Source organism: Mytilus galloprovincialis, chromosome 2 (assembly GCF_965363235.1).
Source record: "Mytilus galloprovincialis chromosome 2, xbMytGall1.hap1.1, whole genome shotgun sequence".
NCBI lineage: Eukaryota > Metazoa > Mollusca > Bivalvia > Mytilida > Mytilidae > Mytilus > Mytilus galloprovincialis.
In genome coordinates, this window is record NC_134839.1 from 29,679,907 (window position 1) to 29,704,408 (window position 24,502).

The window sequence follows — 24,502 nt, forward strand, 5'->3', positions numbered from 1 at the left end:
TTGTGTTGCTGAAGATCTTTGGTAGTCTCTATTAATTCAAGAAATTTAAAATAGTGCAGATTTTGAGTTTGACATATGGTAAAGACAAGTATCTGAGGACGGTACATTGTCCACAGTATGTATTTTAAAAATGTCAGCTTTTTCTAGGCGTGCTGTTGCTGTCTTCTTTATATATGTCATCAATTGCATATACTAAGGTTTTATTTAATTTTCGTGGGTACTTTTAATGGAGTGATGATAACTTGTATTTTCGTTTACATGTTTATTTGATAACATGTCTTGCTGTTCAGTGTGAGCCAAAGCTCTGTGTAGAAGACCGTACTTTGACCTATAGTGGTTTACTTTTACAAATTGTGACTTAGATGGAGAATTGACTCATTGGTACCCATACCACATCTCATTATAGCTATTTTTAAAACAATGTCTACATTACCACCAATAGGTAGTTTGTATATTTTGAACTTGAATAAGTGGCTAACCTTTATAAACAAAAATGCTATACCACAATATTAATCCACAGAAAACATCATTTCACCATGCACAAATGGAAGTAAAATGAGAAGAATACATAAATCCAGATTGAAACAACATACCCAGTGTCACTGAGCTTTTAAAATTTTGACCAAATAAAACATATATATTGTAACCAGGAAAACTTAATTTCAGACGAGACAAAAAGGATGCAATCACTTGATTCCAGAGATACAGGTATTTGCAAGTTTTAACAATTTCTTCAGGGTAAGATCAATGCATTACCTTGCATTTATGTTTCATGTCTGTCTAGTGTCTACCCTAATTTGTTAACAGACTTTCATTATTTAAAACAAATAATGTATGGATTTGTTCATAAGTTAATCGTGGAACTAGCTACCTGCTCAAAAGTACATTTGATAGAAAAAATAAACAAAAGTAAATCATTTCATATTTTCAATTTAATAACATAAAATTGATAACAATAAAAATAAAACAATATGTACAAATAAATTAGCACTTGTTGGCACTATTGTGGGATACAGAACTATTATATAGGTCCTATTAATACACACTATAAACAAATTAAAAGTTCATATACATCAATCTTCATTGTCATTGGATTCTTGTGAACTCTGAGAACCTGTAATTCTCTGCTTTGTCCTAGAATAGAAATAAGAAAAACTTTAAGTATGCTTTAAAAAAATGCCTTTTTTATCATTCCAATTCTTTATATACATTATCAATAGGTTTTATTCTACTAAGAAAATGGTTTGAAACTATAAAAATACAATATCAGCAATAGTTGTTTTTTTTTATTTTCCGAAACACCTCAATAACAAAGAGACTAGTACTGTAACAGAAATACTAAAGTATGGTTCAAAAGTAAAAGTAACAGTAATATAAGTATTTGCTCATTATTGTCAAATATTGCCAATTCAAGACTGTTGCCTATATATGCAAATAGGTATATTTTGTTTTTGCTTTTTTATATTTTTTATATTTCTATATCACAAGCATTCTTCTCATGAAGCTTAAGTCCAATCCTTATTAGTTCTAAGCAAAATATAAACCATAATATAAAACAATACATACCAGCAGCAGGTTTCTGCTAAGATGGCCGACATCTCTAGATGAAGTTTCCTCGGAACTTGGTGCTGAATCTCTGTTGTAACTCTCCAACAAAATAGTCAGTATCACAGTAATAAAAGGCTAAAAACAAGTCAATACTCCTGAAACGTTGGCAGAGATAGCTGACCATCACAGTGCCCCCTACTTCCTGTGCTAGTTGATGACCTTGACTTCTGACTGTCTGCTGCTGGTGTTGAGGAGATAGGTGAAAGTGAGGCTAGACAGAGGATCTGTGAAACACTAGGATAGCTGATCATGTTGTCAATACAGGATCTAAAGGCTGTAAAAGAGAAGTCACTTTTAGTAAATTGTTTTTTATGTATAAAAATCCTGTGAGGATTCAAATGGATATGTAAAGATATAACAGCCATTACGGTCATGCATTTGATATCATTTAGACTCAGTTTTTACTGGTTGTTCTAAATACATATAAACAGTGATCTGTTAGTTCAATTGTAATGATTCGCTATTTTCTTTTGTCAACATTACCTTTCATTTTCATGTTAAAAATGAACATAATTTTTGTTGTTGATTATGACGAGTGATTCAAGAATATGGTGATTTGGAGATTGGAAGTAACAAATATTCATCAATTGTTGAAAAACCTTATGTTGCACGCATTGTTTTAATTGACATTTATGGGTTGCTTACCTCCAAATATTCTTTTGACATATTCCCGATTTTCTTTATCAAATTATTTTAATCTTATAGACAACATTTGAGGACCATAGATAGTAAGAAGTAACTTTAAAAAGAGTTGATTTATTGAGTTGACCCTGATATAACCTATCAAATACTTACTGTGCATAGTAGATGAGAGACTGGCATCATCAATGAAGACTAGTATCTGTTGTAGAATGTTGTACACTCGGACTATGTGCTGTACTGGGAGGTAGATGTAGCTACTGATGGATGGCTCACCAGACTCTAACGTGGAATTCTGTAAAACAAAACAACAATAAGTATTGAAATACAAAATTTATAGTTAGTCACAATAAAAATAATGGTTGATTCTTTGTATTCTTTGGTTACAAATTAAACAAAATCATGTGTTGCTGTCTTGCTGCCTCATTGATGTTTCTACTGACATGGCAAAAGTACAAACTTATTTATAAGTTTACTTGTTTTATCATTTTCATTTATTCATGTACAGTAAAAGCACATTTTTTACACATGTTCTCAATAATGAGACCCATAAATAAACTTAGAGTATTCAGTGATACACCATTGATTTCCATTATCTCATTTCTTATTATTACAAATGAATGGACACTTACCCTTACAAACTTGATGAAGTCTTCTGAAGTACTGAGATCTGACAGAACTTTGTTGGCTGAGGTGATACCCTTGGCATACAAGTCATATGCTTGGCAGAACATAGCAATCTGAAATAAGAAAAAATACTTGTAAGTACATTTTTTGTACATTTATTTTACTATTTAAGTGCACTCAAGTAATTACACACTCAGGAAGCAGTTGATATGAACTACCATTGCTTACCACAAAAACGGTTTTTAGAATATATTACTATTGGAAATTCTTACTTCTTATTATAAAAGTTATTTTAAGTTATAAAAGCAACGTTAAAAGACTTTAATACTTTGGTGATTACTCTTTCCAAGAGATTTATTTGTACCATTGCTCTTCAAATTTATTGTAGAAAGAGCTGCAGGTAGATATTCTAGAACATATGGTTATTTTTTAGTACTTCAGAGTGATGGAATGTCATAAAAAATTGTTTGCCCCCTTTTTTTCAAGCATCATAAATATGGTATTATAATTACCTTAGACTGATAGATCTTGCCGATGTGTTGAGCTGTCTCTGTAGCAGATGATGATGTAGTGCTGGAGTCTGAGTCTGATGAGGACTCGGAGGCTGGGATGTTGTTCTGAATCTGTTTTACTTGGAACTGAGAGATCATAACCAACTGGAATGCAAAAAAAACATTCTTCATTAGATATTTGAAACTTAAACTAACATCGAAACATATTTCATTTCATTTCTGAAATGCAAAGATTGGAAATATTTTAAGTTAAAAGTCATTTAAAAATTTTGTGATCATATATGTAACTTCTAGTTTTTAAGTTAAATCTAAACACAATATATATATTATTCACAAATCATTTTAGTGGTTGTAATTAGTTGCTGTATACCATTATTTATTTATCATTGTACAATTCAGGTCTTCATATCATTTGTCATTTCTGGGCTTTTTATAGCTCAGTATGTGAAATAGATTTTACTTTATATTGTTAAAGGCCTATATTTTTATAATTTCTATATCATTTGGTCTCTGATGGAGAGGTTTCTCATAGGCAATCATACCACTACCACTACTATTATGTACAATATCAATTAAAAGGAAGGTTTACCTTTTCAATATTCTGGAAGAGGGATGAGTGTTGTTGTGGCGTCAGGATACTGTGTCGTAGTGGTAGTGAGTACAGCTGCATACCAGCATGCATGACATCAATGAAGTTGGACTCTGCAGTCAGGAGTTGGTGAATCAGTGTTGAGATTGTCTTCTCTGAGGCTGCTGAGGACTGTAATACAAACAAAAATACATTACTCAAAATTCATTACATATCTAAAGCATTGACATAGTCATTTATATCGTTTTCCAGTACTTCAAACCCTTTAAATTTCTTTATCAATTTCTTTTTTGAATTCCACTAAAAGTTTATTTTTCATAGGATATGTATTAGGATGTATATATACTAAGTTTGTTATTGCAATATATAGTTCAGGACACATCTTTCAGCTTTCTTAAATTTGTGTAACATAAAGATTCTATTCTTTTTTAAGCAATGACATATACTTGGATTTTTTAAGTTACATATTAGTTCACATGAATATATTCCATATATTTCCCTTGTATATAAATTAAACTGAATTACTTCTCCTTCAAATAACCTATAAATTTACAATATAAATGTCATACCTCTGATTTCTTGTCTTTCTTAACCGGTGTACTGGTGTTGTTGCTTGGCCAGGAGTAGATACCCTCATCTGTGTCGGACAGGTCGGACTCGGAGGTGTAACCCTTGTCGTGGCTGCAGCGTCTCATGTCTGTAGGGTCTATCAGCATGGTGGGTTCTGGTTGCCATAGGGACTGGTTCAGGAAGGATAACTGACTAGCACGTTGAATCTCGATGACAAGTGACTGACCACCATTCCTACAAAAATAAAAATCATGATTAAACATTGTCAGAATTCTTTTTTTTTTAAATGTACAATGGAAGTCTTATTACCATTCCTGGCTTTACAACACAAAATACTCTTTTTATGAAAATAGATATTGAAACAGATAAGTAATGGAACATTTGATCTGTAATCAAAATTTATACAACATATTGTCTTGTAATAAATGATGAGATATTTTAAGTTTAGTATTTCTGAAAATGATGACCCAACCTAGTAATACTATATCATTGTTCATTGTTTCAAACCTGATACATACACCTATAGTTGTTAATTTCAGTTTGACTGCGTTATTTGGTCTCTTGTGAAGCCTTGTCTCATTGGCAATCATACCACATCTTATTTTGATAGTATTCCTTATTTATTTTGTACTTACTTGACAATCTTTGCTACTCTGGATGACTGTGACCTTGACACGTTGTGACCGTTGACAGAGATGACATAGTCCCCTGGACATAGACCTGCTGATGCTGCTGGAGAACTATGGTCTACTTTACCAATCTTTACAGGGCAGGAGTCAACAACTGTGAAGCCATAACCACTGGAACTACGTGAGAGGCTGACCTAAAATAAACATAAATATATTATATTACAGTAAAACAAATATTACTGCAGCTACCTTAAATAGATCTAGATTATAAATATGTATCTGTTTCATTGGACCTAAGGAGTTCAGTGTTATACCAGATTTTTGGAAGGTTCCTGTAGAATTGATTTACAACTTGGTTGACCATTAAGACATTTAGTATGGACACCTTGCTATTGTATGTTGATCAAAATACATTTAAGTTTATCATATGTTGATTGGTGTCCCATACCCATACTTAATATCATTGAATATAAAATGACTATAAGCTTGAAATCTTTATATTATAATATAAACAAAAGTTATATCTGTTTTTATTGTTATAATATTAAAAGCCTAAAATTTGGAAATATGCATAATATTGAAACAAATATCAATCATCTGTGTACTATATCTATAGACTGTAAAAGGGAAGACAAATAAATCTTGAGTTGATGTTTTACAAAGGGAAGTAACTTACTGTAAGGATGTCATTGTCTGCTGTTTTCTTGTCTGATAGACTACCTACAAAATCAAAAACATTTTGTTAAACTTCTATATAATAAACATTTATAACTTTTCTGCATATTTTTTTTTAATTTATGTCACTTTCACAATGTTGATTTTTGTTATTCTGAATTCCACGATCTATTTGCCTATTAATATGGTTTACATTTCTATTTTTAACTGTTTAATATAATTCAACTTGTACCAAAAAGACATTTTCTGTGTTTTCTAATTATTAACATTTGAAATATTTGAAACAAAAATGTACCCATTTCTTATATAATTTTTTACACAATTAAAATCTTAATCTACTTAGAGTTATCTCCCATTTTCAAATACAGTCTACATCTTAAAAAATAGACTGAGACCAATAACTAATGACTAATTTCCAAGATTAACACAAGACATAATATTTAATAAAAGTTAATGTCATATTTTGTTTTAAATTATCCTTGAAATACTGAGTTGTATAATGGTTTGTTAAACCTACCTTTCTTGTATGGTGTCATTCTGGTCACTGTAGATACTTTTAGGTGCTTGTGATGACTGATTTCCTCTGTTAGTAGATGATACCAACCCATAACCTCCTATAAAACAATTATACATTATAACATAATAAACAAATCAATCCTTACACATCTCATTCAAAATTACAAGTTTATATATAAATACAAGTATAATATATGTTTAATCTCCCGAAGGCACAGGTATTATTTGGTTTAGGTTGTTTTTTCGCACTTTTGATTTTAGTTTTCTTGTTTGAAATTAAATACCTGAAACTAGTGACAAAGTCTAAACAATGACATATATGTGATGTTAGCATATGTATATTCATTTCTTAAAAGCAAGAAAGTCTTTATTTTTGTAATACTTTTACTTTATCAAATGGTCCAAAGGTTAATTTGGCAAAGGTTTACAATTTTCACATATCATACTTCAAGTTAAAACTTTTCTTCCAAATCTTTATATCTATGGTCTCATTTCTACAAAATTCTCTATTAAATATTTATTACCAATTAATGTAAAAAATAAAAACATATAAAACTAGAGGCTTACCTTCTGTGGATTAAGCAGATGTTGAATACCAAAAGACATGCCGCCAAGGAACTCACATGAACTACAAAGAACAATAATTAAAGTTAAATTTTCATTAATGACTACAAATTTCTCTTTTGAACTTAACCTTTAAAATTTCATAATCACAGGTGCTAAATGTGAATAAAATTATATTTTAATGATGTGGTAATAATTGTTCTTATTATTCTATGTCATCACATTTGTCATGGTCCAAACTTTTACTTTCTGTATGAAGTGACGAACCCCTTGAGTTGATTGAGTGGTTTATATTTAACAAATAGAAATGTTACACATCTTAAAGGGTTATCCCATCGTAAAATAGATTGATTTGTTCAAATGACTGTCAAGGTCAAATAAATCAAGTGGTCAACCAAATTGAAGTTCAATTTGTCATCTGGACAACTTCTTCTTATATACTTCTGTATAAGGTAACCTATTTATTTACACAAGGGATAATCAGTAAAAGAAGAAACAGCCCTTGTCTCCTTATATGACTACATTTGTTATTATTTCTACACAGAATTATATACCATTATTAAAATATGTTGTATTCAAAACAAGTGCTTTATCTCAAATAAGTTTAAATAAGTACAAACAATGATATTAACCTGGTCAACCAGGAATATTTTACTTTATTTTGAAAAGTGCAATTAAAATGTCAAATGAACAAATTCCTAGTTTTGTTTGAATACTTTAAAAATATAAAAATGTCAATTTCAAAATGACAGTAAGTTAAAATAACAAATGTTTAAACAGAATCGTGCAAAGTAACAGTAAATCTTATCAGATGAAACATAAAACTTTTAACTCCCTACCTTGTAAACTATCTTAATCCGATAACATGAAATATAATCCGAACTTGAAACTTACACCAATTTTATAACAAATGACCATGTTTGAAATTTACAAAGTTTATAAGAAATAACCATGTTGTTACAAATTTCTCACTCCAAATTTATTTTCTCAAATCAAGAGCATAGCTTGAACTCAGCTTGGGAAAAGGGCTACCATCTAACAAGATTTTAAAGAAGATGATACACAAACTAAACAAACTAAACAAACCTAATTTAAGAATTACATTGTGTACCCCAAGCTCTTGAATTAAACTCAGAATTATCCAATTACAACTTCAAAGGTTTTTACACCTTGATCTTCAAAGGTAAAAATTAACTGATTTGTTTTTCTAATAAAATTAGAAACTTTAAGGTGACAATTCATTTTAAAATAAAAAAGTTTCTTTTAGATATAAATCTTTTTCTGAAATATATAAAACTGATTTAAATGTTTCATTAAAATTTGAAATCTTTCAGCATAACAATCATTGTAAAAAAAATTTAAATTTCGAATAAATAACAAACTACTAAGCATTAACTTTTTCAAATGTGTCAAATTGTAAAAATATTTACAGTTAAACAGAACAAAGAAATCAAATATAAAAATGTAAATCACCAACCTTTTCATGAAAATTTAACAGCATTTTTACAACATAATTTGAAAATTTGTGTCCTATATGTAATCATTATATTTTCAACCATTCAGAGACAAAACAAGAGAGGCAGCTGGCTAACATAAATAAATTACAGCGGGGCCAGGTGATCGATACAAGAATTCCTATACACTCGGTACGCTACACCAATATTTGTAATCATATTTTTTGTTTCTTTGTCTGTTCAGTCGTATTATTGTTAAATTTTCAAATGTTAAAATTCCTATACACGCTCTTTATGTCAAACTTTTAAATTTATCAATCCATTAAGCATGGCAATTAACAGACTTGTATTTAGTCATCTGCCAGGGGAAGAAAAGATTTTTATGGACATTCATCCATCCTAGACCTTTCTCAGTGTTTTTGTTTACCTGACCCTTAGTTAGATAGGTCACTATTCTTTTGTCCCATCGCATTAAAGTTACAGATGAAAACATATGCTTTCAGGGGTTTTCATCTGAGTCGGATTAAAAAGAAAAGAAGATTAATGTTTCTTGAACTTTTCTTAAATATTAACATAATTTTTTTCCTCATAAGAAATAAAAATTAAACAAAGTGACATCACTTTGTCATATTTGTAAAATAAATTAATTTATATTCAAATACATACCTAGGTGCTTTACCACTGTCTAAAACAGAGATGTGCAGCCTCTTCTTTAAATCTTCTTCAGCAATCACACTAAAAAGTAGAAAGAAAATTATCAACAAGAAGTCACATTCATCAAATATTTATTTCTAATCTTTTTACTATATAAATCCTTGATTCTATGACCATATAATTCTTATTGTAAGTTGAGCATATTTTTGGAATAGCACTTTTAAATTTTTATTTTACCCTTTTTTTTTCTTTCAGACGTTTTTATGAAATGAAAGAGTGTAATTCAAGAAAACATAAAAGATAAGAAATAAGATTACACAGAATTTATAGGTTTCTGACATATTCCTACTTGTTTTATTTACTTCAATTGAAATTTGACTATCACAGATCAAGTCCTTCTATCTTTGAGAAACAAACTAACTATAACAAAATTTCAAAGTTACAACATGAGATATGCCAAAATGTAGGTTGTTAAGGAATTGACATATATTACTAAGTGCATTTACTGAGCACATGTCATTCTACAGTATATACTCGCTTGTGATCAATAATTAGGGATTAATGATTATAATTAGATAAGTTTGTATGATAACTGCATGTCCTATATCATTTGAGATATGTACAACTCAGATATGTGTCAATTTCTTATCAGAGAACCTGATACAACACTATCTATCTATATATCAATCCCATTCATATATATCTGTAAGCAATGAACTTGTTTGGGAGATTTGTTCATAATTAGATCATATTATTAATTGACAACCAAACATTACATTACACTTTCACCTGTACAATGATTATTTTTATGAAACAAAATAGTTACATAACTTTAAAAAAAAAATCAAAAGGTCAAACTAAAAAATTGAATTGACAACATTGATCCAGCTATAAGACAGTTTTTTTTTTTATTAAAAGTTTGTCATTTTATATCTAACTAAAAAGAGGGAAACAACAAATATAAATGAATGCAAATTTGTGTTATTATTTTAATTGACTCTACTCTTTAATCTAAAGCATATAAAAATGCAAAAATATCACCTGGACTACATTTACCCTACATTTCAGTATAAATTAAAATTACAATTATAAAATACTAACAATTCTTAAAAGCAGGATAAATTTGGTCAGAACACTATGGTCAGTTGTTCATTTGATTTGAAACAGGTGAGAACATAAATTTCAGGTGTATGTTTCTTGTCTATCAAACCTTCACCTGCCTAATTAAATGTCAAATTTCTGTACAATTAACACCAGGGATCCCCACTTAGCAGCCAATACAACCATATTGTACTCATTATAACAAAATATCTTATTTCTCAACTGATACTTATAACATGATAAAATTTTAATCTGTAAATGTTCAATTTTAAATATATAATCTATATCAATTATGACGCTTTTTAATTGTTATAATTTTAAATGTTGTTCAAAATTTTGTCATAATTTTGTCTTAATTTTGCAAAAGCACCTGCTCTTAATATTGTGGCAGATAAAGGGATCAGAATATGAAAAGACCAATATGCTAATATTACCAATTAAGAGTTTTCATATTCAATGAATAATTGATAATTTTTAAGAATTTTGCTTTCGCCTGATTATGCAAATGAATGTAACAGCTTTGATTTAATAATTTTTATGATCCTCTTTCAATAGATGCTTTGGAAAAACAATTTTCAAAAATTTCTTTTAAAATGTAACAGCTCTTAATATTCTAATTTCTTTGTAAATTTTTATAAAAAAATTCTTATAATTAAGGATGAAAGATAACAATAACAATTACTAATCTTCTTTAATTTCATTCATTTCCTTAAATTTTCAAAATTCATAATCTTTTAATTTTCCCATGAAATTTGTTATTATTAAAATAAACAAACAAGATTATGTTTATATGAAATAACTATAAATATTTTAGTACCCTGGGATAGGTATCTTATCCTAAGATAATAAACAAATCTATTATCAGATTAGCTGATAATTGAAAGGATTTATTGCTCATTATTATTATATATTAATTTTATTTTCATTTAGTTTATAATTAAAATGGGATAAAGTGTGGGAGAAAAATTAAACAACTGAGCCCCTTACTTCCCATCCCAAATGGTTTCAAATCTGGACCTTTCCACATATTGACATCTTTATCAGTTAAATGACCAAAACCACTTACCAATTCAATGTAATAATGTTATTACTGTGTTTCATTTAGAGATTTTTTTTAAATAATTTAACAGAAATAACAAAGATGAAATGGTATGTAGTCACTGGTTTAAAACGCAAAATCAGCAGAAGTTGCATATTGCTGTTACCATGATGAGGAGTTGCACAACCAATGATATTGCAAAGATTTCCATAAATTATTTGATGAATGTACATTATTGTTATTCTAAGTTGAATGAGTAATGTATACTTACAATGAGAACTGCTGGTCATAGAGAGGGTTGTTGGAGTCTGTTACAATGGATGTCTTACTGCTACACCTCCTGCTATCTCCGTCAGGAATTAGGGACACCTAAAAATATAAAAATAAAGTTAGATATATGTACAAATGACTTTTTATTATCATTTGGGAAAATATCTAATAAAACATATGAACAAAAATCAAGTTTTTTTCCAGTTTTAATTATATGTACTAAAAGTTGACACTCTTCATTGAACCATTATAAATTTTAAAGCAATATACTTGCCACTGAACATGAGGTTAGAAAACAATTAATTAATTAAAAGAATAAATTCTTCTATACATTCTATAATCTATTCTTAGGAAAAATGAAAATGATCAGAAGAAAGAATCCAAACAGATTAAGAACATAGTCTGGGGATGGATTATGTTGGCAAATAAAAACATATTAACTGAAATCAAATTGCACATGGTCTCATATTGTCTTTGGAAGAATTTTTATGATGAGTTGTCTAACATGGATTTACATTTAAGGAGAAAGACTTTTGAGATTATAAAGTTTTTGAAAAAATTGATACCATACCTTTACATAGGTAATAGAAGTTGTCTTCTGTCTGGTAGACAATTGGCGACCTTGTATAACTACAAATAAATACAATTATGATAAGTTTGAACAGTGGAAAACTATGTATCATTTAAATAGGATGCTGGCTTGCTGTTATAAAAGTCAGAGATTATACAGAAAAAGCAACATAGAAAGTATGAAAATCTGTTAAGCAGTTTAAAAAAAAATAAGAAACATGTTTAAAACAGTTGATTATCACTTTTTAGATATTTACATTTTTTTCTAAAGTTTGAATGAGTGAGTGTTTCAATTCCCATGGAAATAAAGATAATAAACATTCTACAAATTTATACTGGTGAAATTTTAATATATCACATTCTTAGTATTTTGTTTATGAAATGCAGCACATTCAAATTATCAATTATCCTCCAAAGTTTCACTTTGATATAGGTTGATTTAAAGATTCAGAAGAACTTTTATTAAAGATAAGAAATTAAAAGTCCAAACCATACTTATATATTCTAAAACAGCTAGCCTTACTGGCCCATGCTCTCTTAACAAGTAATAGTTGTCATTTCTTTGAACATTACTTATATACATGACTTCTTGACATATAGATCTCAACTTATCAAGGTGGCAAATTATAATTAATATTTACAAATCATAATTATTAATAATTAAATCTCCTAACAGTTGGGGGTATTCTGAGTTTTATTTATGTAAGATGTTTGACAAAATTGTGACAAGATGAAATCTAGAAATTCAAAGTACATATTATATAAACTTACCATTAACTTGTAGAACGCCTTGGTTGATGGAAGCTGACAACTTTAGTTGACCTGAAATACATAATAATAAATACATAAATATTTTAGTATGGAATATAAATGATCTATGTGACCCAGCTTGTAAAAATAAACTCAGCTTCATAATCTATTTAATTTTTTTAGGGATTTCTTTGAAATATTTTCCAACAATTTAAGGTTGATACCACTTAAAATTGCAACAGAAACAATAGAGAAAAAAGTGTTAAATAAGATCAAGCAATATAAAATATGATTTTATCCCCCCCTTAAATACTATAAAATAAAATAAGAAAAGTTTAGAAACTGCTTTTTTGAAATACAATAATAGAATTGTATTACTAATATGATTTATTTTAAAATTTTGTTATACATGTATCACTTATATCTTTTCTCAGAAAATAATAAAGTGAATAACTAAAATTAAAGTTTTGTTCTAATTATATTTTAAAAATCTATATTAAAATAAATTTAAAATTAAAACAATTATGTTTTGTCTCACCTCTTACAAAAGTTGGAACAGATGTACTAATAACCATGATGAAAATCCAAATAACATAACACAGAAAATAAACAATAAGTAGTGATGTTGATGCAGCAAACAAATTTTTAGTAATAAGTCAATAAATTAATTCAACATCATATTATTTTTATCAATTAGGTGCTACCTGATTAATCCAGACTTCTGATTGGTCAATGACAGAGATAATCTACCTGACACATTATTACCTGATTAAGGTGAAGTGGGTGTAGGGATTTGAATATACAAACATGTCTTAAGAAATATACAACAGGTAGCTATAGGTGTTAAATTTACCAAGTACTTTACAGTTAGCATAATACTGACACTTTGTTTTGACAATAATTTCCTCCCAAATAAACAGCTAATAATAGAATCCTATTCTTCATTAATAAATAATTGACAGGTATTTTATAGAAAAGGTGAGAAATCTTGAAGTATGTTTATTTAAAGACACATTTATGGTGTTATATTTAATTTTAGGTAGCACTTGTATATTGGAAACTGTAGACATTTGTCTGAGCTTTAGTTTTTGGAAATAATTTCCCCAATAAATGTCAACCTTGGCATTAATATGAAATTCCCTATTTCATTGAGTAGGGATAAAACATATTTTAAATAATTCATACATTTATAATTAATACTCTTATTTAAAAATTGATATAATTATCCTATTATGTATACTTTAAAATAAAACCTACAAAAGTTTATGTTTGTACATTCTTTTTAAAAAAAGTTAATTGGGTTTTGAAATTCAGAATAAAATATGTTACTGAGTTGAAATAGGAACAGTAATGTTGACATTGGTAAAATATGATACCACATATTTCAAGAACCGCTAAACAATTATACTTTCTTTTCAATATTTTTTAAAAACAATTTGCTATTTTGTTACCCTTATATCAGTAATGAGTTAAAAAAAATGCACTCAGCACTGATAGTATTAATATAAATTTTCAATGTAGTTTTGAAGGTTTTTTTTCTTGTTTTATACTTATTGGCTAATGTTTTTTGGTTTATGGGATAGATCAATGGACTTAAACTGGTCATCAAAATTAATTGTAATAATTTGTATAATTTATTATGACATTTGTCTTTAAACAATTAAATATACATATAAAAGAATTGAAGGCTAGTCTAAAGTAATTTTTCTATTATAAACCATCCCAGTGCCAATATAGGAGTCCAGATAGCAAGTCTGTGGTGCGATCTGGTAAAAGCATTACCATTGCTAGAAACATGAAGACCTGCCAATCACTAAATTAACAAGATAGAAATCATGATGCCAAGTGTTTCATGTTCAAACAATTTAGTAACCACAGGGGATCCATTGAAATCTCAAACCAGGAAGTTAAATACAGACCAATTAGACCAACAACTGATCCCTTACTTCAGTGATACATCACACAACCTTCATGGCTGCCACTCAAAACACTCATAAATAAGTTAGAACCTTGTTTAGTTACATAATAATTGGGGATTTCTATAGCTATCTCAACATTTTAACCAGATTCCCATCCCAAATTTGTCTTAATTTGTAAGAGAATAAAAGTAACAGCAGGATGTTGATTTCACAGTTGCATTTCAGTTTAATTTAATTGGCAACCATATAGTCTTTAATTGTATAGAAAAAGATTTGTCTGGTGCTGGTAAAAAAGGCCAGGAATATGGTAATGGGAGGTCAGCTCTCTCTTACTTCTCAGCTGGTCATATTAAATAGTGGTTAATATACTGCTGTGCTATATTTGGATTAACAAATAGCCCCCAATAAAATTATTATCCATTTATTATCATATATGATTAAGACTTTATGGATTTTTAATAAATTGACTATTTACTGAAGTTTATTACATAATGTAATTTCCTCATATATGGAAATTCACAGCAGTTCTATGATTTAAATATTTTCTAGATTTATGGTTAAGTGGATTTTAACAACAGGATCTAGAATTATGTAATCAAACTTTTATGTAATCTTTTATATTCAAAGTAATTTTTTTTTTTATTATTTCCCAATAAATCCTCTAAAATCATAAATGTTATAAAACTTAAAATATCATCTGGTAGAATAATAAAAAAAAACTTTTAAGGAGTATAATAAAATATGAAGATGACTTTGGCCTGTCCATGTTCCCCTTTTATTAAGTGATACTATCCTCTATAAAATTTGAGAGCCTAAAACCTGGGATTTGTATAGTGCTATACAAATCCTTGCTAAGACTGACATTACTATTATTTCAATTATTAATGATTTTGTATTATTATAAAGTGATGTATGATAGATTGATTGCTGTATTTTATCAAATTTCAGGAATATGAAAAAAAAATCTCACTCTTTTTAATGAACCTGTTATATAGAAAAAAAAACACATATACATGTCTGATGTACAAAAGGTTTCAATGTTTTTTGAATTGTAAACCTTTCTCAATTACTTTTCACTTAAAGATTTCAACAGTTCTCTTAAAATGCTAAAGGCAAATTTTGAATTGAAAACTCTTCCTCCAAATTCTCTCATGAAATATTATTTATTTCGACATGCTAATGAAATATTTACTTTCCAAAAATGATGGATAGTTAACAAATACCAAAATTATGGGAACTTAAATTTAACAAATGAACGTAAAATTATCCCACTATATTAAATATCAATAGATTTTCTCACAGAATGTCTAAATTTATAACATAAATAAATTGGTGACTCTATAATGCTGATTTAGGGGTTGATTTACTGCCTTGTACATGTATTGCTTTGGTTACACATTTATCCTTGTCAAATTAAATGTTTGCATGTTTTGGTTGTAATAATAATTTTGTGTACAAATGACAAATTTAATATTGGGACATAAATTAAATTTAACAAAGATCCATCAAACTTGACATATAGGTAGAAAATTGATATTGACTCTACTTCATACCTGTGTCAGGTGCACAGGTGAGATTTTCATGAATGAGGCCTATCATTTCCTATAGCCATGTCCATCATAACATATATCTAAACTGCAGGGGATTGTCTAGATGGTGTAATTCTCTATTTAGGCTTGTCACCATATGCCCAGAAGTTTAGACAATTTATTGGTTTTAGTCTAGACCTTTTACTTATTTTTCAATGATATATATTTTTTCATTGAAAATTTTACATGATAACCTGACATATTGCCAGAGTTTATAATAAATTTCCCTGAAAATACTGAACTCTTCCACAAAATATTAACTAAGCCATAAAATATATTATATTTTTCATACCCTGAGCTTTTAAATGTTTCACTGTAGTACTAGGAGCTGGACAGAGGTATGTGTCGTCATTCATCAAGCTGATTCTGTGATTGAGTACAGAGGTTGATGTAAAGGGCATCTTTTGTGTTGGGGTTCCAGAAACAGCATGACTATTAGAAGCACCCTTACATGGAGTATAAACCATGTTCTTGTTGCGTTTGCATGGAGTAGGCTTGCTTTCATCATTGTCTTTGGCGTGGCGAACAAATTTCATCTTTTTGCAGGACCCTGCAATAATCTCTTCATAAACATGATCCATTTTCTTTCGTATGCTGGTTCGATATATGTGACCCACATCTAAAAATAGATAATCATTAATTATCAAAAATGTGTGGAATAAAAAAGTCAATTGTTTAAAAATCAATTCATGAGATAAATACAATACTTTTTATCCAAAACCTAAAAGGACATGTACATGCAGTCTAGCTAATTAAGCCATTGTAGCGACATTTGTCCTTGTCCTTGTCTGAAATCATACTTGTACGTGCTTTAGTAATAATCTCTTTATGGATTCTGTGCAAGGATTGATCTTTTGATTTGGCTGCTCTCAGAATGGCTGCGATAAATTTGTTAGGGCATTTTATGGGGTTCTGTGGGCAGCCAAACAAATTTATCGCAGTTTAGAGTTAACAAGGATATTGACAATATCAAGACAGAAATGCTACTACTTATGACCACACAATATTTTTTTGTAGATATCCAGTGGTCAAAATAAGTTTTGTGGCTAATATTTTTCCTCATTTTGTTGGTATTCAAATTATTGATGGATTTGTCATTTTTAAAAATGAAACATTACTTGAAAACATTTTGTTTGTTTGCCTTAAGCACATTTACTTTAATAATTAGTTTGATTTCTAAAATTGATTAATGAACTTTCAACTTCAAGGAACATTCACTTAGGCGGGGTCATTTTTCAAGAAGTATGGTATTTACTAATGAAAGGATTGGGTTGAAATGTCAGAAATAAAATTAATGGCCCAACTGGTTAAACTTCAATTGAAATTGATATTGGTATTTAATAAAGTACAAAGTGTAATCATTTGCCTGCAAATCAGAAATAAATTTAGAATTATTGAGCATGAAATCTGGCAAATTTGTGATAAGTGTCTGAAGTATATAATTAAAGAATATGAATGGTGACTGTGAGGTCTAGGAGTTTAAGGAGTGAACAGAAGTGTATGGTCAAGGGTGTTAATTTTAATACTTTCATAATAACATATATACATTTCAAGGGTATTCATTCCAATGGCCAAAAATCATTTTGGAACAAGTTGGTATAATTGATCTAGACAAATATGTATGCCTTTGTGTAGAAATACAGAAGAGCCTTGAGGTCAAGCACTGTTAGACGAAGACATTAATACACATTCACAGAAATAGTGGTCCATTTTTATATTATCAAAATACAACTTTTATAGATGCAATACATTTTTGTCTTTTATTACACAATTTGACCATCCTGGTAGAATATATATTCAAAAGTTCATCTCAAGAAGGATACAATAATACATAAGTAACCCCAGTTATAAATGAGGATAGACTAATATATATATATATATACAGAGCTCCAGATAAGAATTCACAAATTGGGTTTTTTACCCACCATTTTCTTATATAAATTGGGTGATAAAGTTTTTTAATTGCATTATCAATTCCAATTCACCCCTCATGTTAATATCAAATTGGGTTTTTCACCACCAAGCTCCTGAATGTATTGGGTTTTTTCATCAACACAATATTGAATATTTAGGCAATATCAACCCCAGATTTTTTTCCATCTTAAATATGTTTCTTTCTTTGTTTAGCTGTTTTATTTGGTTTAGGGTTAGGGTAAGGGTTATTTGCTAGCTGTTTTATTTGGTTTATTCACTGAGGAGCAATTGTAGGTTTAATTTGTGTCCCGTTCCAAACCTTCTGCCAGTTTTGTATTTTCTCACAAAAACGGATATGTGTATTCACAGGCACTCGTCTTACACCTTTATATAATAAATTCTGAGACCAGTGCCTGTGTGTGTATTCATTAAAAATTTTAACCGTAAAATGAAAAAAAAAAAAAAAATAACATAAACTCTAATTATACTTGAATGATTTTTGTTTATTCAATTTATATAAATCTGGGTTTAGTTGTCTTTTATTAGAACTTTTGGTTTCTCATGCTTTATCATGTCATAATTGATTTGGCCTTTCACTTTATCCAACTGATTTCGTTTTTGACGAAACCCCGTGTTTATTAGGCAGCAACCATTTGATTTTCTGGGGGGGGGGGGGGGAGTGGGGGGGGTTTATGGTTTTTTTTTTTCTGGACAAATTTTTTTCGCGACAAGTTGAAAATAATTTTTTTCTTTCAATTTTAGCATTATTTTTACCGGACATTCACTTTCGTTTTTAATTCAATGTATGTTATGATAAATCTCGAGCAATGCAAAAAAAATATGACTAAATGACACACGCTAATTGGATAAACGCGGAGAAGACCGAAATGTTTTCAAAAACACGTGTACCTATTGAGCAACGGAAAACTCCAACAAGGACCTATTTCAGCTACTTGATGCTGGGATCTATTTTTAGAACGAAAGGAAATTTCCAATTATAAATATTATAAACATAGATTTACGCGACGACTGTAAACAGATAAGGGTAAATAACGCAAACAGTAGCCAATTAAAGGGTTGAGAACTCATGGTTTGGGCATATAATTGGGTTTTCCTTTGAAATAATTGGGTTATTGAACCCTGCAATGGGTAATTGCATTGGGTTTTTTATTATTTGTATTGCGTGATCACGCAAATACGCAGCTTATCTGGAGCTCTGTATATATTATTACTCATTATTACTAATATATATATATATATATATATATATATATATTATTACTCATTTAGAATGCATTATCCAAAATGTGATATAAATGAAACACCAGAAGTGCAGTCAGCAACATAATATATAACTACTGTATGAATATTTTATATTTTAGACTAAAATTTTATTTAGATGCAAAGTTTTACATGGTATTTTACAGGTTCAACCATGGTTTTGAGATCACTGTAAAATTGAAGAGGGTAAATGCCATCACTGACCATAAGAATATGAAGAAACACGGGATTACGTTCAGGAATGAAAAGAAACACTTCACAGGCCAGAATCTTATTGATATGTTTGTTATAACTCCACCTCTAGTGTGCAATAGTGTGCAAGATTACATTATTTTGACTTCTCTACATACAGTTACTCATGGGTATAACTTCCTTTTTTTCAATAAAAACAAGACTACATGTTCTACTTCTGTTTGATTTTAAAAGATCAAAGGATTTTTAAAAGTGTAAATGTTCACACTTATCAATCAAGTGCACCCCTCTGGCGGAAATGAATATATGATAAAATCGATGTCGGAACGCTAATTACATTCCGAAAAAAATAAACAATTCTTAGATATGAGTGCAGTGTATACACACGATTTGATGCAGCAATCTAAACTGATCTATACTAGGGACTTTTTGAGTTTTTCGTTGCTATTCAAATATCTTTGAAGATTAATAAATATTTATGCGAAGCATTTTTGGTCGTGTTCGCCTTTTGCTTAATTTGACCAGAATAAATGTAAATTATTCTGAAATATCAAATCAATAATCTGGTTTGGATACATTCATCTGCTATTTGTAATAAAAATGCAGAACAACGCTTAAACAACTCTTTGATCCATACGAAATCTTAACATAGGGGGTAAAACAGGACAAGCTTTTTATCACCAAATTCCTTTACGATAACAAAGATGGAAAGAAGAAACAAATATCCTTTTCTATAACTTATGGCGATAATGTGATTCTAAATGAGGTCAGGAGTGGCACACTTTTTGCAAAACTAAAGATTACAATTAAAAGTTTGAAGTTTATTTTTACCTACAGATTTGAATTTTGATCTTAGCCAAGTTTCTATTTATGTTTTCTGAAATAAATACTGACTTTGGATCGGCTGACATTTAAAAAAAAGTCTTTAGAAAAAGTACGGATTCAAAAGAAAATGAAAATAATAAAAAATATAGTGCATGACAACATTAATTAATATTTCATAAGAGTTTAGTAGTATATTCAGGCAAGAGTCAGGTGTAAATGTAGTTATCAATGGACACACAATATCTATTGTCCGTAGCCATATAACGTTTCTTCTGGTCATTTTATTACCATTCATAGTGTTCAGGTAATAAAATCAATGTTATCGGCAAACGTACAAACGATATTCTCAGCTAGAAGTGTCTGGACTCTGTCTACACCCTGAGACTACTATAGTTAGCCTCAGCTACACCGAACACGATATAAAACCTCCCTTGGGGAACGTGTGTGTAATTTTTTAGTTTATTAGAAAAAATATAATGATCCTTAATAATTTACGCTGATGTCATTGAATATTTTAATTTATTGGTCTTTCCAATATTAAATTTTACCCTGCAAGTTCCACAACAGCTGTGACCAAAAGTTTGTGTTTTTATCTTGCACTCAAATGATGTAAATTTTTCATCAGCTTTTAGATGAAGTCAACCATACACCACATGTTACGGTGTGTTCATGTAACCGAATATAACCGAGCAAGTGTAATTAAAACCCCTTTATACCAAATTGTTGGCAAAATTGTGTAGCGAACTTTTAATTTTGTAACGAACTTTTAACCTTTATAATTTTACCTTGCAGTTTGATTAGTTTCACTTTTTTCTAACCGTTTTCTGCAGATGTTTTGAAGTCGTTCACTCCGCCTGATGTTTACATCTCTCTATTAAATTTAACTGTTGTTTACTTGACAGGGGCGAACCTTTTGGTGATTTTACATATTATAATATATTGAAAAAAGATTGTAAAATTTAAAAGGTATAGTTAAAGAAAAAAAAGAGACACATATATTATACCAAATATATAGTTATATATATCTCTCTAAAAACTAAAGTTCATTCTTACAGAAAAAAAAAATCATGTTTGTAAATAAAATAAAAAAACCAAGCACACACACAAACACAGATATTACTTACCTATCTCCGCTGATAACATTTTCTAAGAAAATGTCATTACCACAAACTTATAAGTCAATTTATGAATAAATCAGTATGTTCACACAGTACTTTTAGAATAAATCACCCAACTATTAGTTTATCCAGATAATGATTCGGAAGGAGACACAGAAATGTTTCCATTATTTTCTGTATATCTTATTTTAGTTATTTTAGGATTTAATCCGCTTAAATATAAATCACTTAATGCAAAACAAAAACACGTGAGAATATTGTCACTAAATAGTTCTGGTTTATCCCTGTACGACTCCGATTTTACAACTGACGGTGGGCGTTATTTTGCCCGTTATCGGATTGACAGCGATTGATGTTTCTTTGGAGCACGTGAATACTCGCGTCCCTTTAATCTGCTATCATAGAGGCTATCGATACAACAGTGACCTCTTCAATATTCAGAATAAATAATAAAGAAACTTAGAATGTGACAAATTTTATGGGGGAAATAGAAAAGAAATTTGAATTAAATACTTTCAAAAGTCCATGGCTTTTTCGATATGGTTTTAATGTTCATTGATTGATACAGTTAATTTGAATTCATTTTATAATAAATTACTGAAAATGCAAAGAAAAACAAGGTCGAAAAAAAATTAATAATAATTAAAGTGAAGAATAAATTGCGCTTTCAATAAATAATATATATTTTATAAAATACAAATTTAATTTTGCTTACCTAAATGGTAGTTATGATGTTAATATTATTTTCCAGCAGACTCCGTATTCCCTCTTCGAAGCTGAACTTAATTAAATTTGTTGATAACTGTTTTAAATTTGAGCAGTAAATATGTCCTTCCACTTGAACAAAAGTTTCACAAATGAACTTCCCAGTAATTTTTTGTTAATTTTGATTTGCAAAACTGATAATAAAATTATCCCATAAAGCTATTAATGATAAAAATCAGGTTTTAATGGTTTTAACAATGCTATTGGAAATTATCATGTATCGATCGAAAGTCAATTGCGAACAGGTGAAATCGAGTGTACCCCGCGGGCAAACGAGCGAAAGCGAGTGGCTCTGGCACGCTTACAAACTATACTGGACATAGTCATTTGTAGGACTTACGGCATTTTGTGTCATTTTATTATCTAAATGAATTGACACAGAATGGATTATTAAATACAAACGTATCTAAACAAATCTAAATTAAATATTATGCATTTTAATTGAAATAGAGGTCGTTGGTGTCAGAATTAGAACCAGTAGTTTATTCAGATTATCGTTTTATCTGATAAGGAGAAAATAGAAGACAAAATACTAATAACTTATTTCACTTTAATCTGTTTGAGTAAAATATTCAATTTTATGAAACCTGGGTTGAGTCAATATATTATGCCCAATGTGAAACGGAAATTACAATAACATTATGTACCAATATTAATGTAGGGTACATGACAATTAATTCGGATTGGTTAGCGAAAGCGCAATCTTTAGAATCTTACCAAGCAGATGGAGGCTTTTGATGTTTTGATGAAAAAATATATATATATTTATAGTTCGATTTTATATTATATTGCACGCTGCACCCTTGAATCCAACGGAAAAAAATACCCACAAAAATATCATGTTTTGGAGAGTTCTTACGGCTAAGTTTTGAAAAAAAAGACATCATACATCGTCAGTGCTATAGATATACTTGAATAGAACCATACGAGCCATTTTTTGTTATTCTGCTATACTCTATCCTGATCGTTCCTTCATGCAAATGACGAAATGATGGTTTGGAGAAATGACATGAAAACGGTTAAGGATGAGAGAAGCTGTTTTGGATTCTCGTACTATTAGAAGATACCATTCTCACACCAGAGACTTAATATCATTTTTCAAGAAACAACATTTCTTGTTCTGACTCTTTCTCGATTGAGACCCATTAATTTACTCTGAAAATTCAGCATAAACTGAATGAAAAACAAATGATAAATGATTAAAAGATTTTTTTCAAAGCAGATTTTTTTCCCCTCTCTTATTTTGTTTCTTCGTTGCTTATCACAGTTTCTTCGTTGCTTTTCAGAGTTTTTTCGTTGCTTGTTAGATTTTCTACAACTTCGTAATACAGATAAAGCTAGGGACTTAAACAGGATGCACAGATTGAAACAATTCTGAGGATACCTATAGTATTTGGTAGAATTAGTTTTAAGCTATCTTACCGTTAAACACCAGGTAGCCATTACAAATCATCTACCTTAAGCTCAAAATATCACTAATAGAAATACAAAAACAATCGCCTTAGATTTTACTTAGAATTATTATCAGCCAAAAACAAACAACAGGGAACAGAGATAATGGAAATGGAAAGTGGAAGGTAAATAAGTATTGTTATCTATTGTTTTCATAGACTGAACCCAAAACCGGAAATTTTACTCCCGAAACTAAAATATGGAAATATTAACATTTCTTGACACATACGGATGCTGTCAAACTGTTGTTTTTTTCCCGTCTTTTGTCGTATTTTTAGAAAAGTTGACACCTAAGTGGTTTAAGCAGTCTGCTGATCTTCTTATGGAAATTATAAAACAAATATGATGAGAAGAAAATTCTTTGAACCTCGACATGTCATCCTAAAAAGTTTTTCAGTCTTGATTAAATTATATATATATATATATATATATATATATATAAAATTGAGAATATTTGCTTTCATTCTCTTAATTATTTCCAAAATCATTCTTCTAGGGGTAGTTTTGATAACAATCAATGTACTTGTATTACTAGCAAAATAGCAGTCTTTAAGTCTACTCTATATATATCAGCTAGTTGTTGTTCTTGTATTCCTGCCTCCAAATAGCCTTCCCAGTATTCATAATAATCGACGAAACGGTTGATTTGTATTGGCTTTAAATTATTGCAATTCTTTAGA

General features: G+C 29.3%; 1 protein-coding gene across 6 annotated transcripts; it reads right to left on the bottom strand.

Moving 5' to 3' along the window:
• Positions 1-913: 913 nt before the first annotated feature.
• On the bottom strand, positions 914-23,841 carry LOC143063327 (uncharacterized). Of its 6 annotated transcripts, none has more exons than XM_076235409.1 (17): positions 23,793-23,841; positions 16,568-16,894; positions 12,789-12,839; positions 12,019-12,077; positions 11,449-11,546; positions 9,050-9,118; positions 6,933-6,993; positions 6,363-6,463; positions 5,851-5,890; positions 5,181-5,368; positions 4,545-4,779; positions 3,976-4,146; positions 3,387-3,530; positions 2,880-2,987; positions 2,404-2,542; positions 1,567-1,882; positions 914-1,134 (listed from the first exon to the last, which is right to left on the bottom strand). In XM_076235409.1, the coding sequence occupies exons 1-16, from the start codon at positions 23,821-23,823 to the stop codon at positions 1,695-1,697; spliced, it is 2,010 nt and encodes a 669-aa protein (XP_076091524.1). In that variant the 5' UTR covers positions 23,824-23,841; the 3' UTR covers positions 914-1,134; positions 1,567-1,694. The 6 variants fall into 6 exon arrangements, with proteins under 6 accessions (XP_076091524.1, XP_076091527.1, XP_076091525.1 ...); XM_076235412.1 differs by lacking the exon at positions 23,793-23,841 and adding an exon at positions 22,321-22,451; XM_076235410.1 differs by lacking the exon at positions 23,793-23,841 and adding an exon at positions 21,612-21,896.
• Between the last annotated feature and the right edge of the window lie 661 nt (positions 23,842-24,502).